This window comes from Neoarius graeffei, chromosome 23 (genome assembly GCF_027579695.1).
Source record: "Neoarius graeffei isolate fNeoGra1 chromosome 23, fNeoGra1.pri, whole genome shotgun sequence".
Taxonomy (NCBI): Eukaryota; Metazoa; Chordata; class Actinopteri; order Siluriformes; family Ariidae; genus Neoarius; species Neoarius graeffei.
Window position 1 is genome coordinate 27,125,136 of NC_083591.1, and position 24,598 is coordinate 27,149,733.

General features: G+C 42.9%; 1 protein-coding gene across 4 annotated transcripts in view; it reads left to right on the forward strand.

Annotated features, from left to right (window-relative positions):
• Nucleotides 1-24,598, forward strand: part of lig1 (ligase I, DNA, ATP-dependent) — a 101,625-nt gene that overhangs the window by 40,604 nt on the left and 36,423 nt on the right. For all 4 annotated transcript variants that reach the window (XM_060906000.1, XM_060905997.1, XM_060905998.1 and 1 more), the window contains exons 11-20: nucleotides 6,666-6,779; nucleotides 6,936-7,102; nucleotides 9,369-9,445; nucleotides 10,008-10,099; nucleotides 10,822-10,921; nucleotides 13,817-13,902; nucleotides 20,632-20,747; nucleotides 21,265-21,360; nucleotides 21,774-21,884; nucleotides 24,140-24,211. In XM_060906000.1, coding sequence (XP_060761983.1) covers nucleotides 6,666-6,779; nucleotides 6,936-7,102; nucleotides 9,369-9,445; nucleotides 10,008-10,099; nucleotides 10,822-10,921; nucleotides 13,817-13,902; nucleotides 20,632-20,747; nucleotides 21,265-21,360; nucleotides 21,774-21,884; nucleotides 24,140-24,211 — 1,031 coding nt within the window. The remainder of the gene's footprint in view (nucleotides 1-6,665; nucleotides 6,780-6,935; nucleotides 7,103-9,368; nucleotides 9,446-10,007; nucleotides 10,100-10,821; nucleotides 10,922-13,816; nucleotides 13,903-20,631; nucleotides 20,748-21,264; nucleotides 21,361-21,773; nucleotides 21,885-24,139; nucleotides 24,212-24,598) is intronic.

Genomic DNA, 24,598 nt, shown 5'->3' on the forward strand with positions numbered 1-24,598 from the left:
CATGGGAACCACCTAGGATATGGTCAAGTCTTGAGGGGGGAAAATCCTTAGAAGTTAAATAGGGTCTTTGGGCTTATGGTGCTCAGGCCCTAATAACCTAGTTGCATAAGTGTGATTTTTCTTGACGGCTTGTTGATTTTTCATCCGATTGTTGAAGCTGTGGTCTGCATCGAGTTTACAGATCATGTACAGGATCTTACTGTCGAAAGGTATTGATCGGATAAGGGTTCAAAAGAATTTCTAAAACATTTATGTAGATATACCATGGAACTCTGTGAAGGCTGTCAACAAATGGAGAAAATTGGGCACCAAATTAAAATTACTAAGGACGGACCGTCTCCAAAATTGATGAAAGGACAAGATGAAAACTTGTCAAGGAGACTGCCACGAGACCTTTAACAACATTAAATGAGCTGCAGGAATATCTGCCATTGACTGATCATTCCCTGCATGTGACAATGATCTCTTTTATTCCCATGTCAGGGCTATGGGGTAGGATGGCTGGACAAAAGCCTTCTCATACAAAAAAAAAAAAGCCCACCTGAATTTTGCCAAAACAAACATACAATCATCCTAAACTGAAATCTGTTAGTGTCTTATGGGACCAAGGTAGAACCTTTTTGAGCACAATTCTAAAAGCTGTGTTTGGCGCAAAAACAAGATACCTTATCCCCCAACAAACACCATACCCACAGTGAAGCATAATAGTGACGGCATCATGCTACAGGGCTGTTTGATTCTGTTAGGTCTGGGGTTTTGGTCAAGATGGTACGAATCATGAATAACTCCAAAGACCAGTCTGTTTTGGCACAAAACCAGCAGGTCTCTGATAGACAGCTGAAGATATGGGGAAAAAAAAAATTCACCTTCCAGCACAACAACCCAAAGCGTAAATCAAAGTCAGAAAAGGAATAGCTTCAGAAGAATGCCAGCATTTTAGAATGGTCCATCAGAGCCAAATCCTTTCAAAAACCTTTGGTCTGACTTGGAGGACTGTGCACAGGAGATCCTGTCACAATTTGATAGGTCTTGCATTTTTGCAAGGAACTGTGGAATCGGATTGTTAATTCAAGATGTGCCAAGTTGATAGACTTATTTAAAAAGAAAAAAAAAGCATGCTGTATTACAAGAAAAAGGACCTTTATCAAAGTATTAATTATAAGTGGTGTGCACACTTATGCAATGAGGATCCATGTTGTCCCCCCCCCCCTTTTCTCCTAAACTATTTATTTATTTATTTTTACTTGAATTTTATTGGTTGTTTGTGTCACATTTAAACATGAAAAAAGATCTGACATCATTTATCTTGGTTTTATTTTTTGTATCACAAAAACCTGGAATTTTAAAAAAAGGAATCTGTCGACATTTTATATCCATTATAAAGTTCCTCTGTTGTATAACTAGCCATAGCCTAGTTAAAATGGATTGTGTATTATGCCAACAAAAAGCAGGATTTTTAAATACAAGTCTAGCAGTTCGACAGGTATGAGTGGAGCACAGAGGACGGCAGGACAGAGATCAGGTTGATACACTGTTTTTATTGTCACACTTTTCAGTGTAACAACTAGGGTTTAAAGTGTACAGACACACACACACACACACTCGGCGTCTGGTTCCGGGAAGAGCTCCTCTGCTCTCGCTCTCCCTCCTTAAATAGGGCGCGGTCACTGGGAAGACACACACACAAACAGGTTAATTGCCGTCAGGTGTAGTGATTCTGCCACCTACCTTCCCTGACTCCGCCCTCCTGTCGCAGACCGGCGCTTGACCACGCCCCCGCTGCCACATACCCCCACCGACCGACTCAGGCTGGGCGGCCGTCCGGCCCGCAGCCGACTCACCCCCCTTGACGGGAGAGGAAGTCCGCCACGACCATCTGCGCCCCCGGCCTGTGGACCACCTTAAAATTGAAGGGCTGGAGTGCCAGATACCAACGGGTGAGCCACACGTTGGCATCTTTCATGCGGTGGAGTCACTGGAGGGGCGCGTGGTCCGAACAGAGGGTGAAAGGGCATCCCAGCAGGTAGTAATGGAGGGCGAGGACCGCCCACTTGATCACCAGACACTCCTTTTCAATGGTGCTGTAGCGCCCCTCGCGCACTGACAGCTTCCTACTGATGTAGAGGACCGGGCGGTCCTCCCCCTCCTGGGACAAAACTGCCCCCAGCCCTCTGTCCGACACCTCGGTCTGCAACACAAAGGGGAGAGAAAAGTCAGGGGAGTGTAAAAGTGACCCCCCACACAGTGCAGCCTTTACCTCGGAAAAAGCCCGCTGGCATTGCTCCGTCCACTGGACCGGATCTGGGGCCCCCTTTTTAGTGAGATCAGTCAGCAGGCTGGTGACGTCCGAATAATTAGGTACAAACCTACGGTAATAGCCAGCCAGCCCCAGGAACTGTCTCACCCCCTTTTTTGGTCTTGGGCCTCGGGCAGGCCGCAATCGCTGCCGTCTTATTAATTTGGGGACGCACCTGCCCGTTGCCCAAGTGGAAGCCCAGATACTGTACTTCCACCCGCCCAATCGCACACTTCTTTGGGTTGGCTGTGAGCCCCGCTCGCCTCAGCGACCTAAGGACGGCCCTCAGATGTTCAAGGTGCCTCGGCCAGTCATTACTATAGATCATATCGTCTAGATAAGCAGCCACATAAGTTGCGTGGAGGCCGGAGGACTCTGTCCATCAGCCGCTGAAACGTAGCGGGCACCCCAAACAGCCCAAACGGAAGGGTGACGAATTGATGTAAACCAAATGGTGTGGAAAAGGCCGTTTTTTCTCGGGATAGGGGAGTCAAGGGGATCTGCCAATATCCCTTCGTCAAATCCAGTGTCGAATAAAAGCGAGCAGTGGCAAGTCGATCGAGCAACTCATCAATACGAGGCATTGGGTACGCATCGAATTTAGACACCGCGTTGACTTTTCTGTAGTCCACACAGAACCGGACCGACCCGTCGGCCTTGGGTACCAAGACCACCGGGCTGCTCCAGTCACTGTGGGACTCCTCGACGATGCCCATTTCGAGCATGGTCTCAAGTTCTTCCCGAACCACCTTTTTTTTTGTGTTCGGGTAGTCTGTAAGGGCGGCTACGCACTACTAACGCCGGGGGCGTCTCTATGTGGTGCTCTATGAGGTTAGTGCGACCGGGCAGGGGCGAGAACACATCCGAAAACTCGGTCTGCAACTGGGCGACCTCCGTGAGCTGGGTCGGAGAGAGGTGATCTCCACAGGGGACCGGAGGGGTACATGATGTCAATGCCCCTTTTTGAATCTCCGGCCCCAGCTCCGCCTTCTCCGGAACCACCGACACCAACGCCACGGGGACCTCCTCCTTCCAGAGTTTAAGCAGATTGAGGTGGTAAATTTGTAGCGCCCCACCCCTGTCTGTTCGCCTCACCTCGTAGTCGACGTCCCCAACTCGCCGTGTGACCTCAAAGGGTCCTTGCCACTTGGCGATCAATTTGGAGCTTGAAGTGGGCAACAGTACGAGTACTTTATCTCCCTGTGTGAACTCCCTAAGGCGCGTATCCTTGTTGTACAGGCGGGCTTGCCGTTCCTGGGCCTGCCGCAAATTCTCCTGGGTTAGGTGGGTGAGCGTGTGGAGTTTTGCGCGCAGGTCCATAACGTATTGAATTTCGTTCTTGCTTTGTGAAAGTCCCTCCTCCCAATTTTCCCGCAGCACGTCTAGGATGCTGCGTGGCTTACGCCCATATAATAATTCGAACAGGGAGAACCCCGTGGAGGCTTGGGGAACCTCTCGCACTGAGAACAACAAGGGCTCGAGCCACTTATCCCAATTACGTGCGTCCTCACTTACAAATTTTTTAATGATATTTTTGAGGATGCAATTGAACCGTTCCACTAAACCGTCCGTTTGTGGGTGATACACACTGGTGCGGATCGGCTTAATCCCCAATAACCCATACAGTTCGCGCAGTGTCCGTGACATAAACGTAATGCCTTGATCATTCAGAATCTCTTTCGGGATTCTGACTCGGGAGATGACGCTGAAGAGTGCCTCTGCAATACTGCGTGCTGAGATATTGCGCAGAGGCACTGCTTCTGGGTATCTCGTTGCATAGTCCACCAGAACTAATATAAAGCGGTACCCCCGTGCTGACCGATCTAATGGCCCAACGAGATCCATCCCAATTCTCTCAAACAGGGTCTCGATCAATGGAAGAAGGTGCAAAGGCGCTTTTGGAATGGCCGCTGGATTTACTAACTGGCATTCGCGGCATGCCGTACACCACCTACGGACATCGCCGCGAATCCCCGGCCAATAGAATCGGGCCATTATTCGGGCTAGTGTCTTATCCTGCCCTAAGTGTCCAGCCATGGGATTAAAGTGAGCCGCCTGGAATACCAATTCCCAGCGGCTCTTCGGAATCAAAAGCTGCATGACTCGCTCTTTAGTTTGAGTGTCCTGCGTCACTCGGTATAACCTATCCTTCATAATCGCGAAGTTGGGGAAGGGCGGGGTGGCGTTCGGCTGGAGCGTTTGACCATCGATTACTCTCACTTGGTCAAACGCATGTCGCAGAGTCTCGTCTCGCGACTGCTCTAATGGGAAATCTGCGAGGGATTCCCCAAGAGAGAGAGGAGGGGCCGGCGGCTCCTCACTCTGACGCGGAGATGATGTAGACGGCTCTGTGACAGCTGCTACCGCCAAAGCGACCCCGGGACCTCCCCCCGTTAAGTGGCAGGACCCACTCTTGACTAAGTGCGTCATCAAATCCCGAAATCCCGGCCAATCAGTCCCCAAAATTAAAGAGTGGGTAAGGCGAGGATTAACTGCCGCCTTCACTATAACTTTTTCCCCTCTGAAAAAAATGTGGACCGACACCAAAAGGTAGCTGTGAACGTCCCTGTGCACACACAACACCTTCACCGCCTGTGCTCCCCCCAATGCCTCGTTTTGTACCAGGCTTTGGTGAATTGAGGTCTGATTACAGCCAGAATCCACCAACGCCTGATATGTATCCCCTTGGATACTCACCGGTATGCGATACGCTCCGGCTCGATCGAGGGTGGCCTCTGACGCGTCGGGGATCCGAACCACCACGCCCACTTCCATCGCCGTGCACTGCTGTTGAAGGTGGCCCAGCTCCCCGCAGCGCCAGCAAACCGGCCCGGGCTTTCCCTCTGCACCGGTGTTCTGGGGCTCACTCACCTGAGGGGGGGAGAGACAGACACAGAAGGGAGAAACGGGAGGGCACTGCGGGTGCGGCGGGCCGGCTGGGGTGGTGCTGGCCCCCGCCTCCGCGGTGGGGGAATGGGGCAAGGACGGGACACAGGAGGAGGGGGAGAGAGAGAAGAGAAGATGCCGTCTGCTGTCCTGCCAGCGGGACAGCCGCCAAATGGTCCTCCGCCAGCTCGACTGACTGATCCAGCGACGCCGGGCGGTGGCAATGGACCCACTCCGCGGTTCCCGCTGGCAAGCGAGCGATGAATTGTTCCAGCACCACCTGGTCGATGATTCCCTCGGCGTCGCGGTTGTCGGCCCTCAACCACCGCCAGCAGGCGTCCCGGAGCTGCTGGCCAAACGCGAACGGCCGGCCGACTTCCTCCAAGCACAACGCGTGGAAGCGCTGGCGCTGCTGTTCTGGGGTGCGCCCCATGCGCTGGAGGACGGCCCGGCGGAGGTCCGCGTAGGCCAGCCGGCGGTCGGCGGGGAGCTGTAGTGCAGCCAGCTGTGCCTCTCCCGTTAGCAGGGGGAGGAGGCGCGCCGCGCACTGCTCCATCAGCCACCCCGAGGCTTCTGCGACTTGCTCGAAGAGCGTGATGAACACCTCGGGGTCGTCCTGCGGGCCCATCTTGGTGAGGGGAGACGGGCCCACGGTAGGAGCGCTGGTGGACTCCGCCGACCCAAGGAGGTGCCGGAACGCCTCTCGGTCTTCTTGCTGGGCCAGCACCAGGGCCTCGAAGCGTCGCTCTTGTTCCTTTCGGAGGGTGACGAGCGCCTGGTGCTGGCTTTGCTGGGCCGTGGCGAGGGCGTGGACCAGGTCGGCGAATGGGGAGGACTCCATGGGGCTGATCGGCTGGTGCTCCACTTTCTTCCGGGTTTCAGCACCACTGTAGCAGTTCGACAGGTATGAGTGGCGCACAGAGGACGGCAGGACAGAGATCAGGTTGATACACTGTTTTTATTGTCACGCTTTTCAGTGTAACAACTAGGGTTTAAAGTGTACAGACACACACACACACTCGGCGTCTGGTTCCGGGAAGAGCTCCTCTGCTCTCGCTCTCCCTCCTTAAATAGGGCGCGGTCACTGGGAAGACACACACACAAACAGGTTAATTGCCGTCAGGTGTAGTGATTCTGCCACTTACCTTCCCTGACTCCGCCCTCCTGTCGCAGACCGGCGCTTGACCACGCCCCCGCTGCCACAACAAGTATTATTTATGTTGCTTTAATTAGCTTTTATTAGTTTTTGTCTGTAACACATTTGAACATCTGCTGCCCCAACTAGTTGTTGGGGATGCTTACACTTCACATTTGTTGGATTTCAACAGCCAGTGGGAAAAGATTGCAGCAGTTTGTTTGTGAGTGCATTGAACATGGAATCACCTGCTTGGGTAGTTTAAAGTGAGGCAGTTTCAAATCAGCTTTCATATTGGTCTACTTCGTTGATTTATCTCCTTGAGATTTGTGTTTCATTTGTTTGCAGATGACCTCTTGTGCTGCCTGTACCTGTGTCTGAATCAGCTTGGCCCTGCCTATCAGGGGCTAGAGCTAGGCATAGGGGAAACAGTACTGATGAAGGCTGTTGCCCAGGCAACTGGTGAGCAGAAGGAACATGTACAAGGCCATCTTGGATCAAGGCTAAGAAGCATTGTTATTTTGACAAGCTAATTGCTCTTTCAGCCTTTTTGATGCTATGATTGCTTAACTGCCCAAACCCAATTTCACTTCACATCTTGTTTATTATTTTTACCAGGGCGTCAGCTGGACAAAATCAAGATGGAGGCCCAGGAAAAAGGTGACCTAGGATTGGTAGCTGAGAGTTCCCGTAGCAACCAGAGAATGATGTTTACACCAGCAAATCTGACTGCAGTGGGCGTGTTCAGCAAACTAAAGGAGATTGGCAACATGAGTGGAAATTCTGTGAGTACAGTCATGATTTAGAGCGGAGTTATTCAAACTGTTTGGTGTGACCTCCTAGTGAGATGTAAGGGGGTGAAATGGAAAATACTAAAAATATATATATATTTAAATTTTAATCACATCTACCAGCCTTGCATTTTGGCTTGACATTTTAACATCTGAGTACACTGGAACAAACTGTCACTTTAAACAAAAAAAAAAAAAAAAAGAGACCATTTCCTCCTCCCTCCCTCTATAATAAACATAGCAGGTGAGCCAAACAACACATGAATCTGGAATGACTGACACTTGTGTCGGTGTTTTGAACTCCATAATATTAACTCTCATACTCTGGAAGCCCTGCCCCATTCCTCCATCTCACATTTAGTAATTTCTGGTGCTTGAAAGATGTACATAGATGCAGAGCCTTCACTTTCTATGCAGGTAAATGGAGAATGTTTCAAGTTTGTTAATGTGAAGAAAAATCAATGTGTTCTTGGTTGATATTTGGGCATGTGTATAGTTAACAACAATTAACTATATTTATTAGGAGGCTGAAAATGGTTAAAAAAATACACTAGTTTAAACAGAAAAAAGGCTGAAAGTGGTGTGTCCCCCCCCCATAACTGACTTTGAAGGAGATATGCAGAACCTTTATTTTTAAATACATTTCTGAGTGAATAGTATCTCCATCCTTGACTCCTTGTATGCTGCATAAATGGGGATAAAAACATATCTTTTTGAGAGTTAAAATTGACTGCAAAGTGGGCATTTGAGCTGCCCCGCTGAGCCAGCCAGCCCTGAGTGTGTGACGTCACAGCGGTAACCTGTTTTAAGGCCGAGGCCTTTGACAGCTATAGACCAAAGCCAGACTCGGCAGGCGAGAGTGGTTGCAATGGCCTCTTCATTCGAATTTATTGGAGATTCTTCGGATTCCTCAGATAGTAATACATCTGACTGTGATAGTCCTGAAATTGAAGTGTGTGTACATGCTACTGCTATACACGTAGAACCGTATCAATTAGAACCGTCGGCAAGTGAATCCGATAGTAACACGTCGGCCATGGAGGCCCCCACCTGACAAAATAAAGCCAGAGAACAAAGCCGTCTAGAGAATTGGATGGAATTGAACTGAAAGTCTCATGTGACTCTCATTAAAACAGGATAGGTGTTATAACTTATGCAACATACATGTACATGCATGCATTTTCACTAATAAAACGTAAAAGGCTAATTAAATAATCAGATGAACTGAGACAATTACATTCTGAAGCAAATTAAATAATATTATACCGGTAACTTAAATACACAATACAAGTTATATGTATTAATCTAAATGCAGGTAAACAAGTGTTGTTGTGATGTAACCAAATGAGAGTCGCATCTTACCTGTCTGTGTTCTCACTTCTTGAAGTTCGATCTTATGGCAGATGCTTTCAAAACAATCGGACTATCAGTTCCTCGTTCAGTTCTTCATTCATTCGCTTCTTCCACGTAAGGGCGAGATATTGCTGCTGAGGCAAGCATATCCAGCGGAGAAATCTGACGACTGGTCCACTCATTCTCCATTTTCTCCATACTGAGTACTCCGCCATTACTGCTCAGCTTACACTCCGGGAGAACTAGTGCAAATGAACTTACTTTCCTTTTCTTGTAGTTTTCTTTTCCTTTCATTGCTGGTACTGCACCCTCTTTCAATGTGGGCTTATAGCCAACGCTTCTCAACAGATCAGAGGTTTCATATGAGTCCTCAGTAAAATGTGCCCGTGAATTTCTTGCAAAACACGTCCAAATCTTTGCGGTTTGATCATTCTTGAGCCATGAATGCAACATAAATCCACCTTCTGTCATGTTGCTGCACCCGCCAGCAACACATCTACATGGCATGGCGATAAATTAGCTCAAAATGGAGGATCGAAGTTGCAGTTAGCTCTGTGTTTTAGTATAGTGAAAATGACGATGAGACAGAGAACCTTCCCACTGTGACGTCACAGATGTCAAGGGCATTCACTCAGACCGCTACCTATATGAATCATTTTAATCATAAAAATTACTATATTAGATTTATTGTTAACGCTTAAAACTATTCATATGCCATTCTTAAGGTCTCAAGGCATTTATAAACAAAAAGTGAGGCCATGGTTCTGCGTATCTCCTTTAAAGTTCCTGAGTAGCATGGGTGTGCTCTACTGAAAAGATTTGGCAACCACTGCAACAAACTGTATTTTTCTGGCCATCCCTGCTTTCATTTATCTTCTAATTCCATCTGCTTGTCGTCTTTCTACAGGCAATGAATAAGAAAATTGACATCATCAAGGGTCTGTTTGTAGCTTGTCGTTTCTCAGAGGCCAGATACATTGTACGGTCAGTGACCCCTTTGAACTTTATATGTGGATCATCTTTATAATTGTTCTCATAAAATATGCTACTTAACTTTGACAGTCTACACTGCAAAAAATTGAAAACTGAGTTTCAAGAGAAAATTCCTTAATACTAGTGAAATTATCTTGCTGCATGGACAGATATTTTTACTTGATAAGACATCTTAGAATAAGTTGGTTGGAATCTAGAACTAAGTTTAATAATCTCAGAATTGGTGTCTTGTATTCTTCTTATAGGAAATGTTAGATTGTTTCAACTATTTTCAAGATATCTTCACTTGCTAAAATATCATTTTTTGCAGTGTAACCATAATTTTGCATGCCAGTATGTGAGGCTGCATTGCTTGCACCTTGCATGTTTATTGTATATATAGATACACATCCTGATATTTACATTCATTGGTTATTTTAATAACCAAAATGATTTTGCTTGTGGATTAATCATAATGTCTTGCTAAATGTGTGTGCTTGGGACAAGTAATTAGGCATAGCAGTGTTGCTAACCTTGTGTATATTGTGATTGAGTGCTTGGTTTTGGTTGGTAGGTCATTGACAGGCAAACTGAGGATTGGATTGGCTGAGCAGAGTGTTTTAGCTGCTCTGAGTCAAGCAGTATGTCTGAGTCCACCAGGTCAAGGTAAACATCACGTATAATTAACAAAATTGACTTGGCCATTGTAGAACTATCCACTTCTTTGCCATTAAAAAAAAAGGCTTGGATTGCCTTTAAAATATGCTTCGGGTCATTTGTCCACTGCACTGTGAAGTACCTTCCAACAAGTTTTGAAGCATTTGACTGAATCTGAGCAAATAATATAGCCCTAATATACTTCAGAATTCATCCTGCTGCTTTTGTCAGCAGTCCCATCAATAAATACAAAGGATCCAGTTCCACTGGCAGCCATACAATCTCATATATCATATGGTAGTGGTATGCTTCAGATCATGAGCAGTTCCTTCCCTTCTCCACACTCCTCTCTTCCTGTCGTTCTGGTACAAGTTGATTCTTGTGTCCTCTGTCCACAGGAATGTTGTTCCAGAACTGTACAGGCTTTAAAAAAAGTTTTTGGTCAACTCTAATCTGGTCTTTCCTGTCTTTTGAGGTTTACATCTTGTGGTTAAACCCTCTGTATTTACTCTGGTGAAATCCTCTCTGAATTGTTGACTTTAACACAGATATGCTTACCTCCTGGATGGAGTTCTTGATATGGCCAACTGTTGTGAATTGCCCCCCCCCCCCCCCCCCCCCAATCTGATCAGACTTTCTTCATTATCATGTTTGATATTAACATTACCTGCATGATTTTTTTGCATTGAACTGCTGTCACATGATTGGTGGTGATCTGTGTGCATGTCCAGAATTCCCACCAGCTGTGATTGATGCAGGAAAGGGGATGAGTGCGGAGAGCAGGAGAGCATGGTTCGAGGAAAAAGGACTCATCCTTAAACAGACTTACTGGTACACACCCAAACATTCTCTCAATGTGTCTATCAAACAGAAAAGCTGACAGTGACAGTGTGTTTTCTTTCACTGCAAGTTGCATTTTTAAACTGCATGTAAAGCAATTTTTTAATATTTCAATAAATATACTGTGGAAACATACAACTGTGAAGTTTGAGACAGCAATAATAATAATAACTGACGTTTTAGTGGGTTTACGTAAACGTTGTTCGTTCGTAACTCGCAGCCAAAACACATCATACAACACCGCTGTGATGTGACGTTGGTTGCAAAAGCACTATAACATACAGCATTTCACTATGACGGATAGTAAATGCAAAAAAAAAAAAAGAGGTCGATATTGTGTCGCTGGAGCACCAAATAATGTTAGTTGTATGAACACAACTTTTGACCCCGGTATAAGGATGCATCAGTTCCTATTCAGTCCGGCTTAAGATGAAACTGGGTCAAATTTGTGTAGCGGCATTATCCGGACTTTCGCAAACTGCTGAGCAAATATTCAGCGTGTTTCAAAAATGGCTGTTATGAAAGAAGGTATTCTATTCCAACCAGAAACTCTCTCGGGGGGAACCCCCACAAGAAATCATCAGTGAATGCCAAAAAAAGACAAGTAAGTTTATACAACAAAACGTTATATTTTATGTCAGTAGCAAGTGAACAATCTGCATTGCATGATTTGTTCTTAGTGTTCGTTTTATGGACCTTCATCCTCTAAAAACTCTAAGCCACTCAAGACTTCTTGTAGAGATGTAAAAAATGAAAAAACATTCAGGCTTGCCTGTTTTTCATCTGATCTCATCTCATTATCTCTAGCCGCTTTATCCTGTTCTACAGGGTCGCAGGCAAGCTGGAGCCTATCCCAGCTGACTATGGGTGAAAGGCGGGGTACACCCTGGACAAGTCGCCAGGTCATCACAGGGCTGACACTTAGACACAAGCAACCCCTGTTTTTCATTATGCAAGAAAACAAGGTATTGCTTCATAAAGAGCCTCATCAACACCACTAAAGGGAAAATGAAAACGAAAAGCTAGGTTTCATTTTGTATTTCATGCTGTTATGCTAGTGGTATAGCTCTGTGATATCACAGCACTGAGCTCTATATAGAGATCAGTCTATCACAGTCATACAAACAGTGCTATATACGACACACAATTTGTTTTGCTTTTCCTTTCCTTCAAGGAGTCAATCCATCCATCCCTTGTCCGTAACCGCTTATCCTGTGCAGGGTCGTGGGCAAGCTGGAGCCTATTCCAGCTGACTATGGGCGAGAGGACAAGTCAGCAGATCATCACAAGGCTGACACATAGAGACAAACAACCATTCACACCTGCGGTCAATTTAGAGCCGTTAATTAGCCTAACCTGCATGTCTTTGGACTGTTGGGGAAACCGGAGCACCTGAAGGAAACCCACACAGACATGGGGAGAACATGCAAACTCCACATAGAAAGGCCCTCGCCGGCCACTGGGCTCAAACCCAGAACCTTCTTGCTGTGAGGCAACAGTGCTAACCACTACACCACTGTGCCGCCCGCCCTTCAGGGAATTATTTTATTCAAATGATGTAGTTTAAAACTTAACAAGCCTCAACTGCTACTGTTCTTTCATCATGTGCTTCTAATACTGTTTGAATAAGATCATCGGCATCAGCTTGTTCATTGTGTTGGTCTTGCTCATCATTCAGTACGTTTACATGCACATCCAAATCGAGCTACCGTCGGTAATCGAGCAAAGGGTCCCAGCAGGGGTGCCAGAGAAATCCAATCCTACATGCACACAAGGAAATCGAGCTATTGTGTGAGGTACATTGTGCACCTGAGCCACAGGTGGCGCTACACGCCCCATCGTGTTGGTACACTTCCGGTTGTCGTCATGAAGAAGAGCTATTCAAGAGTATAAACAAAGTTGTCAGTTCCGTGTTCACAAGAAGAGTGTAGTTTGTATGTACAAACAGAAGTGTTCCTAATAAAATGGCCACTAAGTTGAAGTTGATCTGTAATGGTGAACATATTAACTGTTAGCCTGCTAACATGCTAATAACTTACCAACTAATTGGAAATGGGTGCGTACATGCCCAGACACAAGTGTTCCTAATAAAGTGGCGGCTAAGGTGAAGTGTCATGCCGACCGAGGCTGTGTTTCCCGCTTGTGGTCTCGTCACTTCCGGAAGGGGCAGTGCTGAAGTAAGTAGCTCGACTACGTATCTCGATAGGGTTTACATGCACTAAGTAGCTCGGCAAAAATCGCATAATCTAGGTCGTGTAGCTCGATTACGAGAAATCAAGTTCGGTTCAATTTCAGCCTAGCTAAGGTGTTTCCATGCCATTTAGAACTTCGATTTCAGTCGCGCAACGGCAGAAATTCGATTTTCTCTATGTGCATGTAAACGCACTCATTGTCTTCGACATCAGCAAGCGGTTTGTTTCCCTATAGTGCATACTGGCTGTTTAAAAACTTCATAGTCTGTTTCTGTTTCATTTGAACGACCTTGAGCGTAAGAGGCTTGTGATTCACGCCACTCCTTTATTATTATTTTTTTTGGGGGGAGATATACTGTAGTTGGGGATGTCAACTAAATTTTTTAAGAGGGTTTTTTTTTGTCTTTACAGATTTTTCCATGTACAAGTGTTTTTTATTGACCTATTGCAAAGTAGGTAAAAACGGGGGAAAATGTGCACTTCATGTGCACTTTATTTAAAAGGTTCAACAAACAATTCTGAGACATTGCTTTTGAGTGGCTTAGAGTTTTGGCTGTTGGATAATTGTCACTGCACAAATTTCAAATATGTTAGCACAAACCTAGCATAGAAGCTTTGTAATAAACTGGGTTATTAACTAAAACCATTTATATCTTGCTTGATAATTTACCAGCTTTTGCTGTGTTCTATCTAGTGAAATGCCAAATTATGATGTCATCATCCCTGTTGTGTTGAAGTTGGGCATAGATGAACTGCCCAATCACTGCAAACTTACTCCAGGTAATCAACCCCATTTAATATTGCTCTGCTGTTAATCACTCGTGCTCTTTGTGCCTTAATCGTATGTGGTTGTCAACATTCGTGGTGCCATTGGATATACACGTGTGTGTGTGTGTAGACAGCTCTGGAATGGCAGCCATTTAATTCCAGTGTTTGTGCTGGAATTCCAGCACAAGCACAAATTATTTTACTTAATTACGTACTGATTAGGTGATCACCTGAACAAAATCTTATTTAACGAGGAAAATAATAATAAACCACTGCTGTGGTCATCACTATTCTCTTGCAGTAGGACCAATATGATGGAAGGCAAAAATTATGCTAGTAGTACCTTAAATTTAATTGGAATACAAAAGATTTAAAAAGAAAAGGTTTGAGTGAGAAAAAGAAGAGTTCAGTTCTGGCTTTACTGGCCAGGGATCATGTTAACACAGAAATGTGTATTTTTATGCACAAATATACCAAAAAAAAATGCATGTTCAGAATTTTAAAGGAATACAAAATGCAAAGTAAATACATACATGGGTTGTTAGCTTGTAATACTGAGAGCTCTTAAGAAAAGCTTCAGGCATGTTTGACCATTTACTGTATAAGAAAGTTGTGAGCATTTTTGTATCGCTGCTCTAATGCCACCAGGAGGCTGCCATGTTGCCTGTTGGAAGGGCGATGCGTGACGTCATTTGGGTGCAAGGCTGAGTGTATACTTCAGCACTGAAGGGGCAAAGCGAAAGGTCTAGTCGTGTGGTGTGTTTTTTTTTTTTTTTTCTCTTCACTATACATCTGAAATAGTGTATTAATGAGCTGCAGCCCTGACTTATGGACAAACCTGAACTCTTTACCTGTAAAACGAGGCTGAAACTGTGTGTTATACTACTCATTAGCATGCTCTCGACTCATTCATGAAAAGCATCAAGACATCCCCAGGCTAGCCTACTGTAATTACCGTAGTAGGCAGTCCAACCCCCGCGGCAATGCGGAAAGAGGGTAAACAAACACTGCTTTACTATACAGGATTCATGTGACCATTACAGGAAGATGCACTTGTTTGAAAAAGGCGGAAATATTGCCAGAAACACCCGAGCTGCTGGTATGGTATGGATTTATTTGCTAAAATTCATACATGTTAAAAGATACAGTATAAATAGCACTGAGGACAACACAAAGTATAAAATACACTTATTTCCAATGTGGTCCTCTTGATGACAGCAGAAAACAATAAAATTTAAGAGACAATAATAAATTGACAAAATTGTATAAACAATGATACATGTAAGTCATAAACAAAAAAATATATGCTAACTGTAATTATCACAGAGTACAACTACATTACGGAAATGGCACCAAAATGATTAAAAATTAGTTATATGTACATCCTAAAATTGGGTTTGGAATTTACTCCATAAAAACTGTTTTACCTGTTTCTTAAAATTATCATGTGTTTGACTAGATTGCAGTGATTGAGGTCGGCTATTCCACAAACAAATTCCTGTATACCTAAAAGAACTCCGAATAGTTTCCTTAAAGTGTGATGTCACTTACAATACACAGCCATATTCTACAGAATGGACTATAGCGCCAGTGACATTTCTTCACTGATTTCCTCAAGTATTTCGGACAATGACACGAATAATGATGATTGTGAAAAACAAGCATTATCATATCAATTAGTTACACACAAGTGAACAATATTTATAGAGTTGTTTTAGTTAGTCATTACCGAGGCTTTTCTGACAATACCGAATCAATGCAAGACACCCAACAAACATCAAGCTGCTTAGCTGCATCAGCAATTATGTTTCTGCCCAAAGGAACTCAAAATAACATATCATGCTTAATAAAAACTTAGGGAAGCCATAAATGTGTGCTCTTATCCTTTGAACTTCTCTTTTGCGGACTACTGACCGTCTTGTCCGCTTTTTGGCTGAAGATTGTAGGAACCGCATCTGGATTCAGCGCTCGCTTGTACAGTATTCCTAATGCTGGTGCATCTGAGTTTTTTGAGTGAAACAATTTTCTTTAAAATGTTCTGAGCACACGAGCTGCGTGAAGCAGTGTTTGTTTACCCTCTTTCTGCGTTGCTGCGGGGGTTGGGCACACTACTACGGTAATTACGGTAGGGTAGCCTGGTGACATCTTCACGAGGAAGTTTTTCATGAATGAGTGGAAAGCATGCTAAGCGTGCTAACGAATGCTTATGCTGCCAGGAACGTGTAAAAACTCGTGCACTTGCCTCTTGGACAGATTTAGGTAAGTCAGATTGTATGCAGATCTGTTTGTAGGTTGTCTAGCAAGGTTACAAGTCCACAGAATGAGGCTGTCACGGCAGCACTACTTGTACCAGGGATATAAATATGAAAAGTTATCTCCCTGCATTCAGTCACATAGGAATACATCAGCTGTTCACGATTCCCTCGCTGTTTATCAGTGATCTCAGTATTATCTTTCCCCCTCCATTTTTTTGTTAAAGAAATGGAATTTAAATTTTTTTCATATAAACTTTTAATGAAAAAATTTCCAGCCAAGGGCAGCTTCAAGCCTTACTTGCTCTGCGGAGCTTCTGTGTCTTGCACTCAAATGATGTCAGAGCACTGCCGGAAACGATCAGGGCGATTTTTCTGATTGGTTAAAATATTTGCAATGGCAGCCTCCATGAAATCTTCCATTCTGCATAGAAACTTGACTTTTGGAGATGGATATTTTAGTTGTGTGAGCTTCTTATTTTCAATTATTCACATGAATTGTTAGTTTCTATCATAATTTGTTTTCATAACTGTATTTTAAAAATGGGTTTTCTTTTCTTTTAATGCGTTCTGGGATGCAGGACTCCTACTTGAAGAATTTTTCCCGATTGCTTTGGCAAATCTGTTAGATTATGTTGTTTAACAAACAAAGCAAAAGTGAAGAGAACAAAAAGATCACAACATCGTGGTTGCATTTACATGTCATCGCAACTGTGGATTTGTTTATCTGGCCATGTTGCATGGTGAGCTTTGTGTTTGCCACCAACCGGCACAGGTGTATGCAAGCAGTTGTAAGCCCAATTCAGAAAACATTTGCAGATAAACTTGTAGAAATTACATCTAAAAGGACAATGCCAGAGACCTGTAGTGCTTTTTGGATGTAATAACAGATGTGGAGATGAGCCTGGTTTAACTTTTCAGTGCTTCCCGGTGAACCCAGAAAGACAAGAAAAATGGCAAGCTGCAGTTAAACTGGATGCCAGCAAAACATTCCCGTGTGTATGGAGAACATTTTATAGTTGGTGTGAAAAGCTCTGTGCAACGTTCAAATGTATATCTGGATGTGGGCTTTGGACACGATATATTTTATTAGACTTAATGTTTGGTTAGACTAGCAGCATGTTTATGTACTGATAATGTAGACGAGGCTAAAGACCATAAATTATGCTAGATATGTGCCCTGGCTTGTTTATTACGATTAAAAGTCTACGTTTGAGCTTACCTTTGTCATGATAAGGTATCTATCTTTATCGGGAATTTCCAATAATATTCTGGCAAGCACAAAACCTGACTTGAAATATTGGTAGGCATCTGTACTTTTGGAAGCCTTTAGCATCTCCAGTGTATTTAGAAGGCAAGATCATGGCAGCATACTGCGACTGTATGGCAGATATATATAAAATCAGTGTTCTCCACAGGCGCTTTTAAAGTGGTGCACCACCACATTATAATTCTGGCCTGCCACCCTTCCCTTGGCCAAAAACAAAAAACGTAACTTCATCAGTATACACCAAATAAATTGTAAAGTATTCGCTTTATTATAATTTTGTAACTATTTAACGCACAGAAGACCATTAAACAAATGCATACGGGGCTATCCCTGCGTTACACTACACCACACCACATTACGCTATACTGACACATAGTAACGCTGGAGGCTACAAGCTGCAGCTAGCCAGTAGCTAAATAACTTTCCGGGTGTTTGTAGCGTTATAGTGCAACGGTTGCGCTTCTCAATCGTCTTTTCTGACCATACACCGTTACAGTAATCATATGACAGCACACACACACACACACACATTAATTAAGTTCAGGTCTTTTATTTTATGTATCTGTGATCGTGTAGGTGAGAGAGATATTTTCCCGTTGCTTCACTGTTTGTTTACTGCAGGACCTCTGCGTTCCTGGGTCAAAGGGCCCGAACTACGGAGGCCGGGGTGGCTTTGTAGTGCCAGTGTCGGGCATGCGCACTAGCTTGTGCATGGATTGGAGTGGTTTCACCCAATTAACATTATGTGTATTGTAAAAAATGTATGCATTTATTGTCATTGGGTATTTTGTTTATGCATGTAAGTTCATTTATTTTTCACACACAGAAAAAAATATAATTAATTCAGGGATGCACAACAGGCGCATCAGTGTCAATTGAAATATCAAATGAGTCTCAGATTGACAAAGATGATATGTACAGTAAGAATGTGTTAATTTTTTGTAAAATGATTTTAACAATGATTTAGCATTTCCTATCCATTTATTGGCCAGTTTCACTGTCAAAAAAGCCCAAAGTCCGTCAGCTTCAGGGGGACTTCGTTCCCCCGCCCCCCACCAGTGTGTGTGTGTGTGTGTGTGTGTGTGTGTGTGTGTGTGTGTGTATATATATATATATGTGTATGGGACCCACAAAAATGTCAGGGACTCCAATTTGGGCAGTTATGTGGGTCCCTGGACACTAAATGAAAAATCCTAGCACCATCCCTGCTGGCAGAGGGATACAGCGAGCATCAGGTTGCTTCCATCCAGTCTTGAATTTTCTCCATTTGTACACAATCTGTCTGACTGTGGATTGGTGGAGTCCAAACTCTTTAGAGATGGTTTTGTAACCTTTTCCAGCCTGATGAGCATCAACAACGCTTTTTCTGAGGTCCTCAGAAATCTCCTTTGTTCGTGCCGTGATACACTTCCACAAACATGTGTTGTGAAGAGCAGACTTTGATAGATCCCTGTTCTTTAAATAAAACAGGGTGACCACTCACACCTGATTGTCATCCCATTGATTGAAAACACCTGACTCTAATTTCACCTTCAAATTAACTGCTAATCCTAGAGGTTCACATACTTTTGCCACTCCCAGATATGTAATATTGGATCATTTTCCTCAATAAATAAATAAATAAATGACCAAGTATAATATTTTTGTCTCATTTAAGTGGGTTCTCTTTATCTACATTTAGGACTTGTGTGGAGGGAAAAAATATATATATATATGATGAGTAGGCAGTCAGATAATTTGCCAGGATGAGTCCTCATGTGGGAATGAAGACCTAGTCTTGAGGCGCACAGTCGGCCACAGACGTTGCAGGCAACAGAGTTCAGTGGGACTCAGGGCTGCTTCCTTTTTTCTCTCTTTGCCTGGCTTGTTACATTACATTCTGTAATGTTAGTCTTGCTTGCTAGTTAGCTCACATTGATTTGGACATTCCTGTTGAAGGTGCTTCTGCTGAAGTTGGCATCCTGTCTTCCTTTTTATCTTCATCTGACAAGCTTTGCTATTTTAAGTAAAAAAAAAAAATCCTTAAAAGTATTGCTTGCTGTGACCTGTGATGCTGCCACCAACACATTTGTAGTAATCATTCCGAACTCAAACACAGACAAATGGAGAGATACCAACAGTGAAACAGCCCAGTGCAGTTGTTCTAAATGTAAGCACTCTTAGAACGCTGCTCATCTAATCAAATTAGTAGACTGGAACTAGCTGTTGTTGAAATGGCATGATGTTACTAATTAAAAAAAAAAGGATTTTGGTTTGGATTATTTTTTTTAGAACAGCATGCCTCAGGTTTTATTCCTTGCATAATATTTTTTAGATAAAAAGGACAATGTTTGAACCATATTAGAAACATATTTACAACATAAATGATTTTGAGTCCTTAAGACTACATCTGTACATTGTCCGTAGGAATTATTGTTACCTGTTTCACAATTTTCCTGAGTTGTCAGGCTGTCACAAGTGCCTTCTACCTCTATATTTGTAAGCAGATCGAGTTGGAGATTGGAAAAATGTTACCCTTTATGAAAGATTACACATTTCCCCATCGTAAACATATATAATCACTTTGATCATTAGCATCCACATCAGTCTCATCTCATCGCCCCTGTAGCATTGAAACATCTTCATTGCCCTCCTTGCATCTCTTCACTTTCAATGCTTTTTTTTTTTAAAGTGCTAAAATAATCGTGTATTAATTCCATGAATTAATTTACTGTTGGCTAAAGTTTCCTTATTTTTTTTAATCAGGTTTTTTCATTTAAACACTAAAATTTTGCCTGCTGTTTTATGTACAGCTTATAAATAAATCTGTTTTCATGGTAATGCAATTGCACAGGTGCATCATGGAAATTTTGACAGTTGGAATCTGACTGTAAATTTAACTGGTAACGTGTCCATTTGTTCTGCTGTGGTCAAAAACTTTAAAAGTGTGTGTGTGGGGGGAAGAGACACTTAATTAGCAAGGTTTTAGACATTAGACATCAGGCTGAGTTTTTAGTGCAGCATTTGTTAAACTAGCTCCTTACTAAAAACAATGCATGCAGAAAGCCTAGAAATAAACAAACAAAAATGGACATATGCACTTCCACATCATTTTTGGTGAAATACATGATTTTTCATCTATTTGCAAGAGTTCAGCCACAGTGACTTCCATTGAATTTTACTGTGTGTGTGTGTGTGTGTGTGTGTGTGTGTGTGTGTGTGCGCGCACGCGCATTCTAGGTGTGCCCCTGCGCCCCATGCTGGCCCACCCAACTAAGGGAGTAGGGGAAGTGATGAAAAGATTTGATGAAGCTGCTTTCACCTGCGAATACAAATATGATGGAGAGCGAGCGCAGGTGTGTGTGCTTGTGGGTGTACATAGTGAGATTTCAGTCTACTTTTTAATGAAACTTCTAACTTTAAACATAAGAAAAATTGTAGGGATTATTGTATTGGGGGGTGCGCAATCTATCACATCTGTAGCAGATGAGCAATTTGCCACCTTTACAATCAGGAAAAAAATGACAAATAAGAATTATAGATTAAAAATGATTTAGAATGCAGGTCAGAGGGCAGCCATATTCTGTCAAGCATTTAAAATATGCAGCTAGTATATAAAATGAAAACAGATTGTTGTATTTCATTGTTGCCCAGTCTCTGTTGCTGGGGCTTGCAGACTTGCCTTTTTTGGAAATCCATTTCAAAATGAAATTCAAATGCCTGCATCTGGTCGGATTTGTTTTGAAAACATTCCCCAACTGTGAGCCAAAAGTTTTGTTCTGCTTGTTGTGCTCGTTGCTATATGTATGCTTTAAATAAGATATAATAAATTACGTTTCACTCAGTTTAATTTTTTTGGCTTCTGTTGGATAGATTCACATTCTTGAGAGTGGTGAGGTTCGTATCTTCAGCCGAAACCAGGAGGACAACACCAGCAAATACCCTGATGTCATTTTGCGGATCCCACAGGTCTCACAACCATATACGCACACAGCTGTTAAAGCAATACATTTCTAGAGCCCACAATTTCTAGTCTTCAGCACGGACAAGGTCCTTGTGGTCTCTGTTATTTTTCCCTTACACACAGTAGTAGTAGTAGTAGTAGCTCACACAGTACTGCTTTTTCCCTTATCAGCGAATCTGCACACATTCAACTCTGTGTGCTGAATTCAGTCTAATGTGCTGTCTGTCTCCTTTGTTCTTGTATTTTATTTAAATTTTTCCACTTGCATCTGCCTCCCTCTCCCCCTTTTCACCCCATCAGTCTATCCCTTCATATCATATACACGCTTGCACACATCCAGGAGCAGCTTGCACATATCTTGTCAGTCTATACACATTCATAACTGAAGCTTATGTATTGAAATTTGTTTACTTCTCAGATAAAGAAGGAATCTGTGCTTAGCTGCGTGTTGGACTCTGAGGTGGTTGCATGGGACAGAGAGAAAAAGCAGATTCAGCCATTTCAAGTTCTTACCACACGCAAAAGAAAGGTGAAATAGTGGTGATTCTTTACCTCTTAATGATTTAGAATATGTCATTGTAGAGATTTATGTACTTTTTAAAAGCCTGGCATCTGGACCATGTACAAAGGCCAGTTTTTGTACCAGTAAAGTTTCTATAATATTATATTAATTAGTATTAATAGAATTTCTGTATTAACATACACAAACTCAATCAGTCCAGATAACTCATTATCTAATCTAAAGACTTGCACATTTAAGTTGAAATGTGTTTCAATTAGGACTCAAGTACCGAAGGTGCAAGAACTCTGTTGGATTCATAAGGTGTCGTCTTGTGACACTCAGCGATAGAGCTTTGGCCCTGGGTGTAGCCCAGTGACTCGATAGTGCCACCATTTGAAATTTGGTCTTGTGCCCGGCATATAGTTTCACGTACATGCACCAAATATGGTACACGTGTGGTGAACACATCTGTAATATGTTGCATTAGCCACGCCCAACAAGAAGTGAGTTGTTTCAGATTTTGACATGTTACATTTTGAAATACTCCTAGGCAGTTTATCGGATTGTTAAATGTGGTATACATGATGTCAATGTTGCTGATATTAATTTGTGAAGGGATTTTTGCTGTCTTGCAAGGTATTAAAATGGCCTCGCGTTGAATATCTTGCCAGGTAAGCAGGAAGTGCCTCATAAATTCTCCATGCATTGCTTGATATGCCTCAGATTTCATAGGTTATTGGTTATGTTGGTTATTATGATCTCCTCCACATGCCCAGAGTGACACCCTGGTATAGCGTCCCCATTTGGCAACAGAAAGAATGGCTTTTTCATCTGTCTTTGCTATACTCCTTCTAAAACCTCAAATCAGAAAAAGTTGGGATGGTAGGCAAAATGTAAATAAAAAAGAAAGCAGTGATTTCTAAATTTACTTTGACATTTATTCTGGTGCAGACGGTATGAACCCAAGATATTTCATGTTATGTCTGGTCAATTTCATTTGTTAGGCCTGCAACACATTCCAAAAATAAAAGTTGGGATGGGGCAGTTTGTAAGGTAAAACAATTAAATAATGATGTGATTTGAAACGGGTGATGTCAGCAGGTGATTGTAATTATGATTTGGTATAAAATGAGTATCCAGGAAAGGCCTCAGCTTTGAGGAGCTCCAGTTTGTCAACAAGTGTGTGAAAAAATTGTTGAAATGTTTCAAAACGATGTTCCTCAAAGAAAGATAGGAAAGAATTTTGATATTTCATCCTCTACAGCCCCCCCAAAAAAATCATGCTATCATGTCTTTTGAGAGTTTGTTTGTGGTGTTTTGCCCCCTCCCCCCAAAAAAAAAGAAAAAAGAAATGCCTTATCAAATGCAGTTGTTTGTTTCAGTGCAGTTTTAGATCTCTATGCTGGTCACATGCACCATTTTTATTGTACTATTGTGGGGTGCTTTCTTAGTGGTAAAACGATGTTTCCTCAATGTGCCAATCTTTCCTTTGCACATTTTGCAAACAGCTGTTGTGTAAAACCCAGTAAGTCTGTATAAACAATTTAAGGCACAATCTGCTACCATGTTTCATGAAATGAAGGCAAACAAGTAGCATTTTGTGGGTAATACGTCAGTTAGGCGTGTAGTTTGCTCATCCACAATGTAAATGGTATCAGGATAAGTAAAACTGTATCATCTACATCACTTTCTATCGTGGTCTCGTTTGTTGTCTCCTTTATACTGGTATACTTTCCACCATTGTTTTAAACTCACCCTGTTGGGTAAATTTGAAGAGTAGTGCAGAAATACCTTGATATAATTCAAAAAGAGAAAAAAAAAACTTTTTATGGTTGATAATTAAGGGCTGAAATTTTTAGTCAGTAAGGACAGTCACTTAATCGACGGAGATCAAAAAGGTTGAGAAGCTGAGTTATTAAACGAGTGAAAGTATAAATGAGAGCGGAAATAGGCAGATGGGTATGGAAGAGGTGAGAAAGCACGGCTTTCCTCACCTCTTGGAAAGTTTGACCGATTGCGTGGTGGAGAGAGGGAGTGGTGTGTTTGTTTGTTTTTTTTGGGGGGGGTTTCACCTTTTTATTATTGTATAGGACAGTGTAGAGACAGGAAATGAACGGGAGAGAGAGACGGGGAGGGATCGGGAAATGACCTCGGGCCGGAATTGAACCCGGGTCCCCAGATTTATGGTATGGCGCCTTATCCACCTGAGCCACGATGCCCCTTTGTTTTGTTTTGTTTTGTTTTGTTTTGTTTTGTTTAATATATTTATGTCTGTGTTTCAGGATGTGGATGCATCTGAGATTAAGGTGCAGGTTTGTGTGTATGCCTTCGACCTGCTGTACTTAAATGGAGAGGTGAGAAAAATGCTTAGTAGTTTGTGTATAATTAAATAGTACCTAGAAAAGTATATGTAGGCACATTGCTGTAAAAAAAAATTGAATGTGTGGTGTTCTGTACAAAAGGTTAATACTATACACCGGGGTGTCCAATCTTATCTGCAAAGGGTAGGCGTTGTTTCATTCTACTCAGGAGCCACACCTCGTTCCATCTGTTTAATCAGTGTATCTTGACCTCCAATTGACCATCATGTGTGGCTCCTGCAGCCACATCAACCCTTTATGCATAAGCTTGGCCACCCAGGGTTTAGATATCCAGACTTGTACAAACCCAATTCCAAAAAAAGCTGGGAATCTGTGTAAAACGTAAATAAAAACAAAGTGTTATGATTTGCAAATTGTGTC